This window comes from Equus przewalskii, chromosome 10 (genome assembly GCF_037783145.1).
Source record: "Equus przewalskii isolate Varuska chromosome 10, EquPr2, whole genome shotgun sequence".
Taxonomy (NCBI): Eukaryota; Metazoa; Chordata; class Mammalia; order Perissodactyla; family Equidae; genus Equus; species Equus przewalskii.
In genome coordinates, this window is record NC_091840.1 from 1042804 (window position 1) to 1062362 (window position 19559).

Consider the following 19559-nt stretch of genomic DNA (forward strand, 5'->3'; position numbering starts at 1 on the left):
CTCAGCAACATGCGCATGAGCACGTGGAGCCAGAGGAGATCCTTTCCTTTCCCGCGTAACGTCAGACACGGGTGCTGGAGGCTTCAGGACCGAGTGGCTGGTGTGGTGTGGCCAGGCTGAGGGCCAGCTCCTGCGCGTCCCGTACTGCCCCCCTCGCTGGCCAGGCCCACTGGGATGCAGCGCCTGATCGGCCCACGAGGGGGAGGGGCCGCTCTGTGAGGGTTCCTGCGCTCCCCCTGCTGCTTTCTCACCATAGCCTCTGGGACTGGAGCGGGGCTGCCGCCCCAGAGAGGGTGCTGGGTGGAGGCCAGAGGCCGGTGGAGCAGCTCCAGCCCCCAAGCTCTGCCACCAGCCCCAGTGTTCGGTCTTCCCTGGGTGTGCTCTGACGTTTCCAACTCTTTGCAGCCCTTCGGGCACAGACTGAGCCCTTTGTTTTAGGTGGGAGGTCAGTATGAGTTTGGACAGATGGGACTAGAAGTCATTTGTTTAGATTATACGAAGAAAGTGACGTTTTCTTCATGGCAAAGATGAATGTGGGAAATTCTCTGCTTGACAGACTTTCTTCCTCCTTGGAGAAGGTCTGTGACTCCAGACTCCGAGGTGCTGTTTCCAGGCAGGTTCAAAGCGGGCGCGTTTCCTAGGTCGGCAGTGGAGCCAGAAGAGTTGGCATGTGTTCCTGAGCAGTATTGCCTTCCTCTGAGGGGTGTGTGGCACTGTGTCCACTGCGCGGAGTAATTCCCCCTGTTCATCCCAACCTCAGTGTGTAAAGCGTTTTCCCCAGTTGGTTTCGCTGCAGTCCTTTCTGAACAGAAAAATCTTTTTGCTCTGAGTGATGATAACCCTGGCTCGGCCGGGACTGAGGCTGTGGGACCCAGAGCCAGCCCCTGCCCACCACAGCAGGGTCTGCCAATGAGCAGAGCAGGTGTCTTCACCCTGTCCTCACATGTCTGTGCCGGGGCAGGCAGGGCTCGAGGGCGCCCAGGAGGGTAGAGAGCACACGGGTTCTCAGGCAGGGACTCGGACCTGAGGGAAGCTGGGGTGAGGGTGGGGGCAGGAAGAGCCGACACAGCCACCTTGTCCCTGTGGAGTCCACTGACCCTTTGCCAAAGGCATTTTCACCAACGCAGCCACCTTGATGTTGGGGCCGGCCGTTTAAGCTGAAACGTTTAAAGAGCTTTCCTGTCAGGGCAGTCGCTCCCTTCTGCTTCCTGTCTTTGCCCACGTCTGAGTGAGGGTTTGTCTGATGCCCAGGGCAGCCGATCGGGCTTTTGATCCAAGGCCCTGTCAGCTGGAGGCCATTTGCCTTCCCTCGGCTTGTCCAGTGTCTGTATGGCACACCATGGTTGGTCCGCGGGCCTGTGGCTCTGGTCATCAGCCTGTAGGTGACCACTGTGGTCCACCCCACAGCACACTGTGAGCAGCTTGGGAGGGACCTGGGCCAGGGCTGCAAACAGGCTGAACACCCAGTGGCCTTTCACATGGTTGGTGCTGTAGCTTCTATAGTTAATATTTCTAGGTGTCCTCTCCAAGGGTTTTCTTCTTGGGAAATTAGTCCAAGTTTTGGAGAATCTTCTGGGGAATTTACGGTTTCTGTAGAACCTCATTTTACTATTTAATTTGAAAACGTGTACTGAATGTCTGCATGTCGAGGTGCTGCAGAGGCGTGGCGACAGGGGCAGAGGGGAGTCAGACGGCACCACCTCAAGACTGGAGGCTGTGCGGGACCTGCCATGGCTCACCTTTCCCCCTGCTCACCTGGCTCGGGCTTGCACGTTGTAGGTGTCAGTCGATACCTGGCTTGGTGGAATGGCTAGGTGGATATTTCTTCTTGAGTTGGACCATTTCCCAATCTAGGCAAGGATGTCTCCACCCTGATGTGGAGACAGGAGCGTGGGAGAGACGCTGACCTGTAGTGTTTCCTTTGAGGTCCGTGCACATGTGTTTGAGTGTGTGTATTTGTTGGGGACGCCGCGTGAAAGAGAGCTTGAGGGATCAAGGGAGAACCACACCCACATTCACGTAGCTTCCCTTCTTTGCTCAGACTCCGGGAAGACACGGCAGCTCTGAAATCTGGCTGGGATGCCCAGATCGCTCAACTCTCCAAGGAGATGATCGCCAAAGACCTTCAGGCTCAGTCGCTGCAGGGAGAAGAGGGGACACTCCAGGCACAGCTAGCCAGATGCCAGCAGGACATCGGAAGGTGACTGTCCCCAAGGCAGATGTTTTGACTGAGTGCTTTCTAGGGGCAGGTGCCATCCCAGGTGCTAAGGATGTAAAACGGAACAGAATCAAGCCCCTGGCCTGGCATCCTGTTGGGGGAGAAAGACAAGAACCAGGAAACAGAGCTAGAACGTCTGGTGTGGTCGCAAGAAGAGAGAGAGAGTGAAGAAGAGTAGGAAGAAAGGGCGAGGGAGGGCGGGTGTAGAAGGCCTTTTGGTTGGAGGGTGGTGTCAGTCTGGAACAGGGCTGTGAGAGGGTTGTGCTCTTTGAGTCTGTTAAGAATCACCTCTCGATGCTGTTTGTCTGATGGTTAGTGTTTTCGTGTCTTTTATTAGCAGTTGGAATGAACTCTTGAGTGAAGATAATATTCCACTAGCTTTCTTGAGGAATAATGTAAATACAATAGAATGCCCCCATTTAGCAGTATGTGCCGTATGCCTGGCTGTGTAGCCACCTCTGCCGTGGGGTGTAAACCTTCCATCACCAGTTGCCCTCGCCCCCTCTGCAGTCTCTGACCCAGCCCGGCACCCACTTAGCTACTTTCTGTCACTGGGGGTGAGTTTGGCCTGATCTAGAATTTCATCTGAGTGGAATCCTACAGTATATACGCTTTTATAGCTGGCTCTTGGATATTTATTTGAATATTTACTTCAAATTTTCTATTTTTCCCATGTCAGTTTTGGTCTAGTTAGAGGTTTATCAGTTTGCAGGTCTTTTCAGAGAACCAGCTTTTGGTCTCATGGATTTTTCTTGATTGTTTTTCTGTTCTCAGTTTGTTGACATCTACTGTTATCCTCATTATTTTCTTTTTTCTATTTCCTTTGGCTTTAATTTGATGTTCTTTCAATAGATTCTAACGGTGGGATCTTAGATTCTTAATTCTGTGCCATTCCTGTTTTCTAAGAAATGTAAGCATTTCATGCTATAAATTCCCTTTCAAACACTTGCTTAGCTGTGCCCCACAAATTTTTATATTACTCAGTTTAAATTATCTTCTAATATCCCTGGTGATTTCTTCTTTGATCCATAGGTTATTTAGAAATATGTAACTTCATTTTCTATTATTTTGAGATTTCCAGGTATAATTTTGTTACTGCTTTCTAATTTTTTTTTTAACTTTTTATTGAGATTATGATAGTTTACAACCTTGTGAAATTTCAGTTGTACATTCTTGTTTGTCAGTCGTGTTGTATGTGCACCACTTCACCCTTTGTGTTCACCCCCCACCCCTCCTTTCTCCTGGTAACCAACTAATCTGTTCTCTTTGTCTGCATGTTTAACTTCATCATATGAGTGGAGTGATACAGAGGTTGTCTTCCTCTGTCTGGCTTATTTCACTTAACATAATACCCTCAAGGTCCATCCATGTTGTTGTGAATGGGACGATTTTGTCGTTTTTATGGCTGAGTAGTATTCCATTGTATATATATACCATATCTTCTTTATCCAATCATCAGTTGATGGGCACTTAGGTTGCTTGGCTATTGTAAATAATGCTGCAATGAACATAGGGGTGCATGAGACTTTTGGAATTGCTGATTTCAAGTGCTTTGGATAGATAACCAGTAGTGGGATGACTGGGTCATAAGGTACTTCTATTTTTAATTTTTTGAGGAATCTCCATCTGTTGAGGTCCCCTGCCCATTTTTTGATCAGGTTGTTTCATTTTTTGGTGTTGAGTTGTGTGAGTGCTTTATATATTATAGAAATTAACCTTTCTCAGATATATGACTTGCAAATATTTTTTCCCAATTGGTGGGTTGTTTTTTTGTTTCAATCCTGTTTTCCCTTGCCTTGAAGAAGCTCTTTAGCCTGATGAAGTCCCATTTGTTTATTCTTTCTGTTATTTCCCTTGTCTGAGAAGACGTGGTGTCTGAAAGGATCCTTTTAATACTGATGTCAAAGAGTGTACTGCCTATATTTTCTTCTAGAAGCGTTATGGTTTCAGGTCTTACCTTTAGGTCTTTGATCCATTTTGAGTTTATTTTTGTGAATGGTGAAAAAGAATGGTCAATTTTCATTCTTTTCGGTGTGGCTGTCCAGTTTTCCCAACACCATTTGTTGAAGAGACTTTCTTTTCTCCATTGTAGGCCCTCAACTCCTTTGTCGAAGATTAGCTGTCCATAAATGTGTGGTTTTATTTCTGGGCTTTCAATTCTGTTCCATTGATCTGTGCACCTGGTTTTGTACCAGTACCATGCTGTTTTGATTACTGTAGTAGTTTCGAAGTCAGGGATTATGATGCCTCCGGCTTTGCTCTTCTTTCTCAGGATTGCTGTAGCAATTCGGGGTCTTTTGTTGCCTCATATGAATTTTAGGATTCTTTGTTCAGTTTCTGTAAAGAATGTCATTGGGATTCTGATTGAGATTGCTTTGAATCTGTAGATTGCTTTAGGTAGTATGGACATTTTAACTATGTTTATTCTTCCAATCCATGTGCACGGAATGTCTTTCCGTCTCTTTATGTCATCAGCAATTTCTTTCAGGAAAGTCTTGTAGTTTTCGTTGTATAGGTCTTTTGCTTCCTTGGTTAAATTTACCCCAAGGTATTTTATTCTGTTGCAATTGTGAATGGTATTGTGTCCTTGAGTTCTTTTTCTGTTAGTTCGTTATCAGAGTATGGAAATGCTACTGATTTATGCAAGTTGATTTTATACCCTGCAACTTTGCTGTAGTTGTTGATTATTTCTAATAGTTTTCCAATGGATTGTTTGGAGTTTTCTATATATAAGATCATGTTGTCTGCAAACAGCAAGAGTTTCACTTCTTCACTCCCTGTTTGGATTCCTTTTATTCCTTTCTCTTGCCTGATTGCTCTGGCCAAAACCTCCAGTATATGTTGAATAAGAGTGGTGATAGTGGGCATCCTTGCCTCGTTTCTGTTCTCAGGGGGATGGCACTCAGTTTTTGCCCATTGAGTATGATGTTGGCAATGGGTTTGTCATATCTGGCCTTTATTATGTTGGGGTAATTTCCTTCTATCCCCATTTTGTTAAGAGTTTTTATCATAAATGGCTGTTGGATCTTGTCAAATGCTTTCTCTGCATCTATTGAGATGATCATGTGGTTTTTATTCCTCAATTTATTGATGTGGTAGATCACATTGATTGATTTGCAGATGTTGAACCATCCCTGTGTCCCTGGTATGAATCCCACTTGATCATGATGTATGATTCTTTTGATGTATTGCTGAATTCCGATTGCCAAAATTTTGTTGAGGATTTTTGCATCTATGTCCATCAGCGATATTGGCCTGTAGTTCTCCTTTTTTGTGCTGTCCTTGTCAGGCTTTGGTATCAGAGTGATGTTGGCCTTGTAGAAAGTGTTAGGAAGTGTTCCATCTTCCCTAATTTTTTGGAATAGCTTGAAAAGGATAGGTATTAAGTCCTCTCTGAAAGTTTGGTAGAATTTCCCAGGAAAGCCCTCTGGTCCTGGGTTTTATTCTTTGGGATGCTTTTGATTGCTCTTTCAATCTCTTTCCTTGTGATTGTTCTGTTCAGATTGTCTGCTTCTTCTTGAGTGAGCTTTGGGAGGTTGTAAGAGTCTAAGAATTCATCTGTTTCCTCTAGATTGTCCGTTTTGTTGGCGTATAGTTTTTCGTAGTATTCTCTTATAATACGTTGTATTTCTGTGGAGTCTGTTGTTATTTTTCCTCTTTCATTTATGATTTTGTTTATTTGAGCTTTCTCTCTTTTTTTCTTTGTAAGTCTGGCTAGGGGTTTGTCAGTTTTATTTATCTTCTCGAAGAACCAGCTCTTTGTTTCATTGATCCTTTCTACTGCGTTTTTTGTTTCAATAGCATTTATTTCTGCTCTGACTTTTATTGTTTCTCTCCATCTGCTGACTTTGGGCTTTGTTTGTTCTTCTTTTTCTAATTCAGTTAGGTGTCATTTGAGACTGTTTATTTGGGATTCTTCTTGTTTGTTAAGGTGTGATTGTATTGTGATGAATTTCCCTGTTAGTACAGCTTTTGCTGTATCCCATATGAGTTGGTATGGCATGTTATCATTTTCATTTGTCTCCAGATATTTTTTGATTTCTTCTTTAATTTCTTCAATGATCCATTGCTTGTTCAATAGCATATTGTTTAGTCTCCACATCTTTGTCCCTTTCTCAGCTTTTTTATTGTAATTAATTTCTAGCTTTATAGCATTATGATCGGAGAAGATGCTTATTATTATTTCAATTTTTTAAAATTTATAGAGGCTTGCCTTGTTTCCCAACATATAGTCTATCCTTGAGAATGTTCCGTGCGCACTTGAGAAGAATGTGTATTCTGCTGTTTTTGGATGGAGTGTTCTATATATGTCTGTTAAGTCTAACTGTTTTGGCTTTTCTTTTAATTCCACTGTTTCCTTGTTGATTTTCTGTCTGGATGATCTGTCCAATTATGTGAATGGGGTGTTGAGGTCCCCTACTATTATTGTGTTATTTTTAATATCTTCTTTCAGGTTTGTTAATAGTTGCTTTATGAATCTTGGTGCTCCTGTGTTGGGTGCATAGATATTTATGAGCATTATTTCTTCTTGATGGAGTGTCCCTTTGATCATTATATATTGCCCTTCTTTGTCTCTCTTTACCTGCCTTATCTTGAAGTCCACTTTGTGTGATACAAGTATTGTGACACCTGCTTTCTCTTATTTGCCATTAACTGGGAGTATTGTCTTCTACCCCTTCACTCTGAGCCTGTGTTTGTCATTGGAGCTGAGATGTGTTTCTTGGAGGCAACAAATTGTTGGATTTTGTTTGTGAATCCATCTTGCCACTCTGTGTCTTTTTGTTGGAGAATTCAGTCCGTTTACATTGAGGGTCATTATTGGTGTATGAGGGCTTAATGCTGTCATTATATCACTCATTTTCTCGTTTTTCTGTGTTTCCTTTGTTTCTTGTGCTGTGTGTTTTGTTCTTCCCATTGAATTGTGCATTTTTTTATGCTGTGTTTCTTAGTTTTTTCCTTATTTATTTTTTGTGTCTCTGTTCTGCTTTTTAGTTTAGTGGCTGCCCTGAAGTTTGTATTCAGGATCTTGTGTGTAACAGTCCCTTTTCTGATGGCCTCTTATTTACTTAGTCTAAACCGATTCAGTCCCTTTCCTCCTCCCCTTCTAAGTTATTATTCTCATATCTTATTCTAACTTGTGTTGTGAGTTTGTGGTTAAAGTGACAAGATTGTCTTTGTTTTTGGTGTTTTCCTTCCTTTTAGCCTAATGCTATAGTTGAATATTTGCTATCCTATTCTGATTCTGTATATCTATTTGTCTCCTTACTCTGTATTTTGTGACCCCTTTCTCCCCTTTTTTTTTCAGGTATGAGGGCCTTCTTGTGGATTTCTTGTGGGGGAGTCTTGTGGCTATGAAGTCCCTTAGCTTTTATGTGTCTGGGAAAGATTTAATTTCTTCCTAATATCTGAAGGATATTTTTGCTGGATAGAGTATTCTTGTCTGAAGGTTTTTATCTTTTAAAGTTTTGAATATGTCATTCCATTCTCTCCTAGCTTGTAAAGTTTCTGCAGAGAAATCTGCTGAAAGTCTGATAGGGGTTCCTTTATAGTTTATTTTCTTCTGCCTTGCTGCCCTGAGTATTCTTTCTTTGCCGTTCATTTTTGCCAGTTTCACTACTATATGCCTTGCAGTAGGTCTTTTTACATTGAGAAATCCAGGAGATCTTAGAGCTTCCTCCACACACATTTCCTTCTCATTCCCTAGATTTGGGAAGTTGTCTGCTGTTATTTCTTTGAGCATGCTTTCTGCTCCATTCTCCGTCTCTTCACCTTCTTGAATACCTGTAATTCTTATGTTGCATTTCCTAATTCAGTCACCTATTTCTCAGAGACTTTCTTCACTTCTTTTTGGTCTGAGTTCTCTCTCCTCCTCTGTCTGGAGCATTTGAACATGTCTGTCTTCGATTCTGCTGATTCGCTCCTCTGTGGTGTCCACACGAGCCTTCAGGGAATCCGTATTTTGTTTTATCTCTTCCATTGTGTCTTTCATCTCTAATATTTCTGGTTGATTCTTCTTCATAGTTTCAATCTCTTTTGTGAAGTAGCTCCTGAACTCATTGAATTGTTTCTCTATATTCTCTTTTACCTCATTGAGTTTTTTGACGATAGCTATTTTGAATTCATTGTTGTTTAGTTTACTTATTTCTGAGTACTCAGGACTGAATTCTGTGTATTTGTTGTTTTCCCTCTGATCTGGAGATTTGATGAATTGTCTGATGCTGGAAGAACAGGTGTTTCCCATTGTGATATTATTCGGTTGCAGTTACAGCCTGTTGCCACTGGATGGGGGTCAAGAGCTGCATATTCTGAGCCCTCTGCCTTCAGCTGTGATGGCAAGGCTGGCACCGGGCAGTGCAGGTTGCGGGGGTGGGGGTGCTTTCTCCTGCATGGAGTCCCTGGCTTCCCAATCAGCTCTTGCTATCTGGTCTCCTGGGGTCTTGGCTTGATGAGATCACCCAGCATGAAAGCTTTTGCTCCATTAGCTTCCCTCTAGACTGCAAGGGCCCTAGGGAATCCTGGGTGATCCCCTGGATGCGCAACCTCTCCCCCACTCCTTCCCTCATGGAGCCTCCTGCAGCAGTGATCTCAGTCTTTAGGGGAGGGAGCAAAGTTCTCTCTTACCCTGGTCCAGTTCCTCCAAGGGGGACCCCAGCCTCTCCACTCTCCGTTGTGTGGCCGCCATGACTCTCTGAGGATTCCTATGCTATTAGGATGTTTTCTGTTGGAATATGGTTGCTCCTTTTTGTTGTATGTTGGAGGGGAGAGAGTCCCGGGCAAGCTCCCTCCGCCATGACACTGATGTCACCCCACTGCTTTCTGATTTAATTCTGTTGTGGGCAGAGAACCTGTAATTCTTCTGTACTTGCTTGTTTTGTGGCTTTAGAATTGGTCTCATCTTGTGACTGTCTGATACGGACTTGAGAAGAAAGCATGTTCTACTGTTGGGCTCAGGGCTCTCTACATGTCAGTGAGGCCAGCTTGGTTGACAGGTGTGTTCTCGCCTTCTCTGTCCTCCCTGATTTTCTGTCTGCCTGTTCTGCCTGTTGCTGAGAGTTATTGAACTCCCCACCCATCGTTGTAGGTGAGCTGTCTTTCAGTTCCCATATGGTGGAGTCTTCTATGAAGTGTGTCTGCATTTAGGATTGTTACGATGTCTTGGTGAAGCACCAGCTCTCTCTGCTCCAGTACCATTCCTTGTCCCTGAGTCTGCTTTGTCCCAGCCTATTCCTGCTCAGAGTCCGCATGGCTCATCTTTCTGCCCTTTTACTCAGACCTGTGCTTTGCGTAAGGTGCATTTCTTATCCATAGCATCTGGCTGAGTCCTGTTGTTTTAATCCCACGTGACAATCTGTGTCTGTTCATCGGAGCGCTTAGATAATTTAATGCTATTATTGCTGTGTCTGCATTTCAATCTCCAACTTCCTGTTTGTTTTCTATTTTCCTCATGTTCTTTGTTTCTTATTTTTTATGCCTTTTAAAAAGTTATTTGAGTATTTTTTAGGATTCTACTTTCTCTTTGCTGTGTCTAATGTAAACCTTGTTGTTTTCTTTCTTTAGTGGTGGTTCTGAGATTTGCAGTATGCACAGTCTGCCTTTAATATTTACCTCTTCACATATAATATAACATCCTTACAACCTCATTTTTCTCCTTCTTCCTCCTTTTTGCTACCTGCTGTCACACATTTTACTTCTATGCTTATAGTCATGTGCCACATGTTGATGTTCCGGTCAACGATGGGCCCCGTAGATGGCAGTGGTCCCATAGATTAGTACTGTAGAGCCTGGGTGTGTAGAGGCTACACCACCAAGGTTGGTGTAAGAACACTCTGCTGTTTGCACAACGACTAGATTGCCCGACACACAGTTCTCAGAACACGTCCCCGTTGTCAAGAGACATGTGACTGCATATATAGTCACACATGCATTGTTTATGTTCTCCTTTGAGTGGACAACTGCCCTTCAATTAAAAACTTAAAATGAAAACAACAGTTTTAACTTGTCTCAGTACTTATTTCTGACACTTTTCATTTTTAAAAAACCAAGTTCAGGAGACGTCACCAACATGGCGGAGTGAGTAGTCTTCTTTGTCTCTCCCCCTTCAAATCTACAACTAATTGGACATTCATTGGTCAACAAAGGATATCCATATAGCATCTCAATGCCTGAGAGACCCGTGCTGCTATACATCTGAAGGTGGACAGACTTCCCCCCGGGAGGAGGTGGCGATAGGTGAAAACTCTCCAATCCCCGACCCCCGACCCCCGGACAGACTAGTACCTGCAAGTGGCTTTCTTCCAGCGGGCACGCTCATAGCATTGCAACACACCAAGAGTGGGCTTGTGCATGTACCGGCGGAGCGATGGTGGAAACAGGTGACTACAGCCCTACCTAAGCCCCCCACGATTGCCCCTAAGCCCGGGGGGAAAATCCACAGTCGCACAGCAGCCACTGGCAAAGCCTCTACTCGGTGTTAGTGGAGAGATCCTGCCTAGCATTCAGAACACTGGGAGGCTCTGGGACAGGAGGATGCCGGGTGGCGTGGCAGCCTGCCAGCTGTCTCACGGACTCTGGCAGCATCCCAGAGGGGGCAAGGGATGCCAGTGATCCTGTGAGAGTGACCGGGGGCTGGGTGGAGCTCCAGCAGCCCAGCTCCCTGGCCCAGGGGGAAAATCCACAGTCCCACAGCAGCAGCTGGCAAAGCCTCCACTTGGCTTCAGCGGAGAGGCTCTGTCCAGCACTCAGAACACTGGGAGGCTCCGGGACAGGAGGATCCCAGGTGGTGCAGCAGCCTGGCAGCTGCCTCTGATTCACGGTCTCCTGCTGGGGCCCAGAGGGGGCAAGGGACACCCAGTGAGCCTGTGTGAGTGGGCAGCAGCAGGTTGGAGCCCCAGCAAGCCTGCTCTGCGGTCTAGGGGGAAAATCCACGGTCCCACAGCAGCCACGGCGAAAGCCTCTGTGCAGCACTAGTGGAGAGGCCCCGACCAGCAGTCACAAGGCGGGAAGGCCCTGGGGCAGAAGTAGCACAGCTGGGTGAGCTAAGCACAGACTGCAGTAGATGCCCATAGCTCTGCTGTGGCCTGTAGTGGACAAGTGAGGTCTTGCGGGCCCTGACAGTGACAGAGCTGCGAATCTAGGTGATCCTGCTCCTGGCTGCTGGGAAAGCCCGTAACACCACTGCAGACCCTAAGGAGGGAGTGTGTCTAGGTGATCTGCAACAGTAGGCACCAGCAGCCTGAGGCCCCCTTGCGATTGTCCACATACCTGACGAGAGACCCCACAGGACCGCTGTGACTATGAGGAGGGGCCCAGGTCCAGTCAGCAACAGCTGGCAGAGTTCCTGGTTGGTGCAGATTAAACAGCTGCTCCCCCCCACACACCAGTAGAAGCAAGTGGAAGCAGTAACTAAACTCTATCTCTATGCAGAGGCACAAATCCACGCCATCAAGCAGTATGAAAACATATATTAAATCTCCAGAACAGAAGGAAAGTGACAAGTACCCAGAAAACAATCCCAAAGACAATGAAATCTATAACCTAAATGACAATCAATTCAAAACAGCCATTATTAAAAAACTCAATGAGTTAAAAGAGAATACACATGGACAACTCAACGAATTCAGGAGCTGTGTCACAAAAGAGCTTGATACTATAAAGAGGAACCAACCAGAAATGCTGGAGATGAAGAACACAATGGAGGAGATTAAGAAAAATCTGGACTCTCTGAACAGTAAGGTTGATAATATGGAGAACAGGATGAGCAATGTGTAAGATAGGAATATAGAAATGCTGCAGACAGAGGAGGAGAGAGAACTAAGACTAAAAAGAAATGAAGAAACTCTCCGAGAATTATCTGACTCAATTAGGAGATGCAACATAAAGATTATAGGTATCCCAGAGGGAGAAGAGAAGGAGAAGGGGGCAGAAAGCCTGTTCAAGGAAATAACGCCTGAGAACTTTCCAAACCTGGGGAGAGAGATGGAACTCCATGTGACAGAAGCCAATACATCTCCAAACTTTATCAATGTAAAAAGACTAACCCCAAAGCATATAGTAGTGAAGCTGGCAAAAGTCAATGACAAAGAGAAAATACTAAGGGCAGCCAGGCAGAAGAAAATAACCTACAAAGGAACCCCCATAAGGCTTTCAGCAGATTTCTCAGCAGATACCTTACAGGCTAGAAGAGAGTGGAATGATATATTCAAAACTCTGATGGGCAAAAACTTGCAGCCAAGAATACTCTACTCAGCGAAAATATCCTTCAAATACGATGGAGAAATAAAAACTTTCCCAGATAAACAAGTTAAGGGAGTTCATTGCCACAAAACCTCCTCTTCAAGAAATGTCAGGAAGATCCTCATACCTGAAAAATCAAAAGAAGGAAAGGGGTTACAAAACCCAGAGCAAAGGAGATAAGTAGAAGGACAATAACAGAAAGTAGCAGCTCTCCATCAGGACAGGTTAGCAAAAGTTAAATAAAACATTAAAGATAAAAGGAAGGGAAATACCAAGAATAAATATAATCTTGTCATTTTAACCACAAACTCACAACACAAGAAGGAAGAGAAAAAAAACCTGACAATAACAACCTAGAAGGGGAAGAGAAAAGGGATGGAACGTTTTAATTTAAGGAAATAAGAGGCTATTAGAAAATGGACTATCTCATCTATGAGATGTTTTATACAAACCACCTGGCAACCACTAAACAAATAACAAGAATAAAGGCACAAATTACAAATAAGAAGAAAGCCAATATAGAAATTTACCTACCTGAATTAGTAGTCCAAAAATCATGGGACAAGAAACAAAGGAAATTCAAGAGAACTGGAAAACAAGTGATAAAATGGCAGTGGTAGGCCCCCACATTTCAGTAATCACTCTAAATGTAAATGGATTGAACTCTCCAATCAAAAGACACAGAGTGGCAGGATGGATCAAAGAACAAGACCCAACAATATGCTGCCTCCAGGAAACACACCTCAGCCCCAAAGACAAACACAGACTCAGAGTGAAGGGATAGAAGACAATACTCCAAGCTAATAATGAACAAAAGAAAGCAGGTGTCGCCATACTTATATCAGACAAAGTAGACTTCAAAATAGATAAAGAAAGACAAAGAGGGGCAGTTTATAATGATAAAAGGGACACTCCACCAAGATGGCATAACACTTATATATATATATAACACTTATAAATATATACGCACCCAACACAGGAGCACCAAAATTTGTAAAGCAACTATTAACAAAACTAAAAGGAGACATCAACAACAATACAATAATAGTAGGGGACCTCAACACCCCATTAATACCAATGGATAGATCATCCAGGCAGAAAGCCAACAAGGAAATTATAGAATTAAATGAAAAATTAGACCAGATGGACTTAATAGATATATATAGAACACTTCATCCAAAAACAGCAGGTTACACATTCTTCTCAAGTGTGCATAGAACATTCTCAAGGATAGACAATACCTTTGGAAACAAAGCAAGCATCAATAAATTCAAGAGGGTTGAAATAATATCAAGCATCTTTTCTGATCATAATGCTATGAAACTAAAAATCAACTACACGAATAAAGCTGGGAAAGGGGCAAAAATGTGGAGACTAAACAACATGCTACTGAACAAACAATGGATTATTGAAGAAATTAAGGAAGAAATCAAATATTATCTGGAGACAAATGAAAATGAAAACATTGGACTCATTTGGGATGCAGCAAAAGCAGTCCTAAGAGGGAAATTCATTGCAATACAGTCTCACCTCAAAAAACAAGAAAAATCTCAGATAAGCAACCTCAAACAACACCTAACAGAGTTAGAAAAAGAAGAACAAACAAAGCCCAAAGTCAGTAGAAGGAGGGAAATAATAAAAATTAGAGCAGAAATAAACGATATTGAAATAAATAAGACAGTAGAAAGGATCAATGAAACAAAGAGTTGGTTCTTTGAGAAAATTAACAAAATTGACAAACCCTTAGCCAGACTCACTAAGAAAAAAAGAGAGAAGACTCAAATAAATAAAATTAGAAATGAGAGAGGAGAAATCACAACAGATACCACAGAAATATAAAGGATCATAAGAGAATACTATGAAAAACTGTATGCCAACAAATTGGAAAATCTAGAAGAAATGGATAAATTCCTAGACTCTTACAACCTCCCAAAACTGAAGCAGGAAGAAATAGAAAATCTGAATAGACCAATCACAAGTAAAGAAATCGAAACAGAAATCAAAAACCTCCCCAAAAATAAAAGTCCAGGACCAGACGGCTTCTCTGGAGAATTCTACCAAACATTCAAAGATTTAATACCTATCTTTCTCAAACTATTCCAGAAAATTGAGGAAGATGGAGCACTTCCTAACACATTCTATGCAGCCAACATCACCCTGATCCCAAAACCTGACAAGGACACCACAAAGAAGGAAAACTACAGGCTGACATCACTGATGAACATAGATGCAAAAATCCTCAACAAAACTTTGGCAAACCGAATACAGCAATACATCAAAAAGACTATACACCATGATCAAGTGGGATTCATACCAGGGACACAGGGATGGTTCAACATCCGCAAGTCAATCAACATGATACACTGCGTTAACAAAATGAGAAACAAAAACCACATGATCATCTCAATAGATGCAGAGAAAGCATTCGACAAGATCCAACATCCTTTTATGATAAAAACTCTCAATAAAATGGGTATAGAAGGAAAGTACCTCAACATAATAAAGGCCATATATGACAAACCCACAGCCAACATCATACTCAATGGACAAAAACTGAAAGCCATCCCTCTGAGAACAGGAACAAGACAAGGGTACCCACTTTCACCACTCTTATTCAACATAGCACTGGAGGTGTTGGCCAGAGCAATTTGGCAGGAAAAAGAAATAAAAGGAATCCAAATAGGCAATGAAGAAGTAAAACTCTCTCTGTTTGCAGACGACATGATCTTATATATAGAAAACCCCAAAGGACCCATAGGAAAACTATTATAAATAATAAACAGCTACAGCAAGGTTGCAGGGTATAAAATCAACATACATAAATCAGTAGCATTTCTACATGCTAACAATGAAGTAACAGAAAAAGAACTCAAGAACTCAATCCCATTCACAATTGCAACAAAAAGAATAAAATACCTTGGGATAAATTTAACCAAGGAAGTGAAAGATCTATACAACAAAAACTACAAGACTTTCCTGAAAGAAATTGCTGACGACATAAAGAGATGGAGAGACATTCCATGCACATGGATTGGAAGAATAAACATAGTTAAAATGTCCATACTACCTAAAGCAATCTTCAGATTCAACGCTATCCCAATCAGAATCCTAATGACATCCTTCACAGAAATTGAACAAAGAATCCTAAAATTCATATGGGGCAACAAAAGACCCCAAATTGCTAAAGCAATCCTGAGAAAGAAGAACAAAGCTGGAGGCATCACAATCCCTGACTTCAAAACATACTACAAAGCTACAGTAATCAAAACAGCATGGTACTGTTTCAAAAACAGGTGCACAGATCAATGGAACAGAATTGAAAGTCCAGAAATAAAACCACACATCTATGGACAGCTAATCTTCGACAAAGGAGTTGAGGGCCTACAATGGAGAAAAGAAAGTCTCTTCAACAAATGGTGCTGGGAAAACTGGACAGCCACATGGAAAAGAATGAAAATTGACTATTCTTTTCCACCATTCACAAAAATAAACTCAAAATGGATGAAAGACCTAAAGATTAGGCCTGAAACAATAAGTCTTCTAGATGAGAGTATAGGCAGTCCACTCTTTGACATCAGTTTCAAAAGAATCTTTTTGGACACCATAACTCCTCAGATGAGGGAAACAATAGAAAGAATAAACAAATGGGACTTCATCAGACTAAAGAGCTTCTTCAAGGCAGAGGAAAACAGGATTGAAACAAAAATACAGCCCACTAATTGGGAAAAAATATTTACAAGTTATTTATCCGACAAAGGGTTAATCTCCATAATATATAAAGAACTCACACAACTCAACACCAAAAAATGAAACAACCCGATCAAAAAATGGGCAGGGGACATGAACAGACATTTCTCCAAAGAAGATATACGGATGGCCAATAGACACATGAAAAGATGCTCATCATCACTGATCATCAGGGAAAATGCAAATCAAAACTACACTAAGATATCACCTTACACCTGTTAGAATGGCAAAAATATCCAAAACCAAAAGTAACAAATGTTGGATAGGTTGCAGAGAAAAAAGAACCCTCATACACTGTTGGTGGGAATGCAAACTGGTGCAGCCACTGTGGAAAACAGTATGGAGATTTCTCAAAAAGTTAAAAATAGAAATACCTTATGACCCAGCCATCCCACTACTGGGTATCTATCCAAAAAACTTGAAATCAGCAATTCCAAAAGTCCCACGCACCCCTATGTTCATCACAGCATTACTTGCCATAGCCAAGACGTGGAACCAACCTAAGTGCCCAGCAACTGATGATTGGATAAAGAAGATGTGGTATATATATACAAAGGAATACTACTCAGCCATAAAAAGGATAAAATCATCCCATTCACAACAACATGGATGGACCCTGAAGGTATTATGTTAAGTGAAATAAGCCAGACAGAGAAAGACGAACTCTGTATGACTCCACTCATAGGTGGAAGTTAACATTTAGACAAAGAGAACTGATTGGTGGTTACCAGGGGAAAGGGGGGTGGGGGGAGGGCACAAAGGGTGAAGCGGTGTACCTACAACATGACTAACATCAATGTACAATGGAAATTTCACAAGGTTGTAAACTATCATAATCTTAATAAAAAGAAAACAAAAACCAAAAACCAAAAAAAAGCCAAGTTCAGAGTTCCATAAGGTGTCATTTTCCTTCAGCCCCCAAAACTTCCTTTAACACTCATTAAAGTGCAGCTCTCCTGCCCATGAATTGTCTCAGCTGCTGTTTGATGGAAATTTCTTGCCTTTATCTTTTTTTTTTTTTTTTTTTGCTGAGAAAGATTTGCTCTGAGCTAACAACTGTGCCCGTCTTCCTCCACTTTATATATGGGTTGCTGCCGCAGCGTAGCTGATGAGTGGTGTAGGTCTGTGCCTGGGATCTGAACCCGCGAACCTAGGCCACCGAAGCAGAGCGCATGAACTTAACCAGTATGCCACCAGGCCAACCCACCTTTATCTTTTTGAAGCGTCTTTTTCACTGGATGAAAAATTCTAGGGGGACAGTTTTCCTTTGAGCATGTTAAGGATGTTTCATTGTCTCCTGCTGTCAGTGTTTCTCGTGGAAGTTCTGTGCTCATTCTTTGTTCCTCTGGACATAGTATGCCTTTTCCTCCTGTTTTTCCTTCTTCTCTTCATCCTCGGTTGTCAGAATGTGGGTGTCACGTATCCTGGTGAGGACCCTTTTCTGCCCGCCTTCCTCTGGGATTCCCCAGTGCTCACAGGTTAGTGTGTGGCTGGGGAGCCTGTCCCAGCGGGCCCAGCCTTTCCCCCTGCGCTGTCCAGTCTGCTGTAAGGCTGGGGTGTTCATTTCCAACATCTTAGTTTTACTTCTCTCCTCATCATGTGCATGGTTGTCTTTAATCCCGGAACATATTTATAATAGCTGCTTAAAGAATTTTTCTGTTAATCCCACCACTCTTTGTCTCTGTTTGGATGCTGTTTTTTCTGCGGCACAGAGGTCACGTCTTCTGCTTCCTGGTGCATTTCCCTCGGTGTCAGACATGGTGACCACTGCATGGATGAGCGTCGGGATGTGTTGTCCTTCTCACACCAGTACAGCCTCTTGTGGCGGCAGTTGTCCTTGGAGAGCAGCGTGGTCCTTCCTAAGCTTGTGTGGAATCTTGACGGGTCTAGGATGGCCTTCCCAGGAGGGCCAGTTTGGGACCTATTATATGGCGTCACCCCACTCGTCTCCACTGGTTGCCCTGGTGGTCCCTGTGGACGCTGCGCTGGCTGCTGGGAGCCTGCCCAGCCCACAAGTTCCTCCCCTGGCCTGGCCCGGCCTACTGTGTGTTTGCCGCAGACTCGTCAGCCAGTGTCGAGGGGTCCCCCATGTAGCTTTTGGGAGCTCCCTGCTCTGCAGTACCCTGCCTTATAAAGCCCACCAGGTGCTCAGCTTCCCAACTCTGATCCTTGTCTCCCCAGCATGGCCAGGCTGCTGTGCTCTGCTGGGGTCCACCCTCCCTGTGCAGGGGTCTCGAAGGCGCCATAGGGAGAAGCCGGCAGTGGTTGGGCTCATCTCCTGCAGACACGTCTCTAAGGGACCATGGTCCTGCACTGCACCAAAGGATATTTTAGAGATTTATTTATAGTTTTCAGTCACGGGGATTAAAAAATCTATGTGTCATTGTATTAGAACTTTTTCTACTTTTGTTACTATCTATTGGGTCCAGATTTCTCATCCCTCTTTCTTTTACCCCCAGCTTTGAATGCCAACAGTGGGTGATGAATACTTGACCCAGTAGTGACTCCTCCTGGCCTTGTCCTTCCCTCTCAGCATGAAGAGGGCGCAGATCAGTCCTGGCCAGCTTGCTACTTAGGATCATCAGTGGACCCAGGGCCAGCTGTGGGAGGCACTGGAATGGAAACGCAGCCAGGAGGGGCCCTGGAGAGCACTCACCACTTTCAAGTAGGTCTGGTCTTGCGCTCACAGGCAGTGGTTTGCATTGGACCAGGACTTCTTGAATGTCCACAATGAAGGTTTGCTTGGTTTTGGAACCAGTGGCTTAAGTTAACCCATGTGATCTCTCTCGGAAAGTAGCTTCTATGAAATACCCCCTATACACTGGAGCATGGCCCTGACTCAGATGCTGGCACACAGTCTACACATGGCATCCCCTCTCTGCATGTGGGCCCTCCCTCGTTGCATCCTCCATTGTCCTCAGCGTTGCACTTTGGGCCTTTACACCCTCTGCTCCCAGTGGGGTCTGTTCCTGCTTGTGGGAGGCAAGTGGCTCCTCAGGAGCTTTCACAGCAGTTGAGGGGTGCTGTGACAGATCATCGTTTCACCAAGTGTCGGTTGTCTGTGGCGCAGACACAACTGAGAAGCCCTGTTCCTGCACCACCTCTGATGATTTGTCAGGAGGGATCTGTCTGCAGGTGACAAGCTTTGAGCTTTCGGGTCTTCAGATGTCTTTACTTTTGCCTTCTTGTGTGAATGCTGACTTAGCTGGGTTTTGGATACTGGATTCCTCTGGATTTTATTTTATTTTATTTTTTATTTTTATTTTTTTTAAAGATTTTATTTTTCCTTTTTCTCTCCAAAGCCACCTGTTACATAATTGTGTATTTTTTTTTTTTAGTTGTGTGTCCTTCTAGATGTGGC

General features: G+C 43.5%; 1 protein-coding gene across 12 annotated transcripts in view; it reads left to right on the forward strand.

Annotated features, from left to right (window-relative positions):
- CCDC57 (coiled-coil domain containing 57) overlaps positions 1–19559 on the forward strand; it is a 120966-nt gene that overhangs the window by 22556 nt on the left and 78851 nt on the right. For 11 of the 12 annotated variants that reach the window (XR_011522774.1, XR_011522773.1, XM_070559613.1 and 8 more), the window contains exon 8: positions 2042–2200. The exons of the other annotated variant lie outside the window; for it this stretch is intronic. Coding sequence is in view for 9 of the 11 variants with exons in the window: in XM_070559613.1 (XP_070415714.1) it covers positions 2042–2200 (159 nt within the window). In the remaining 2 variants the exon portion in view is untranslated. The remainder of the gene's footprint in view (positions 1–2041; positions 2201–19559) is intronic. 12 annotated transcript variants of the gene reach the window in all.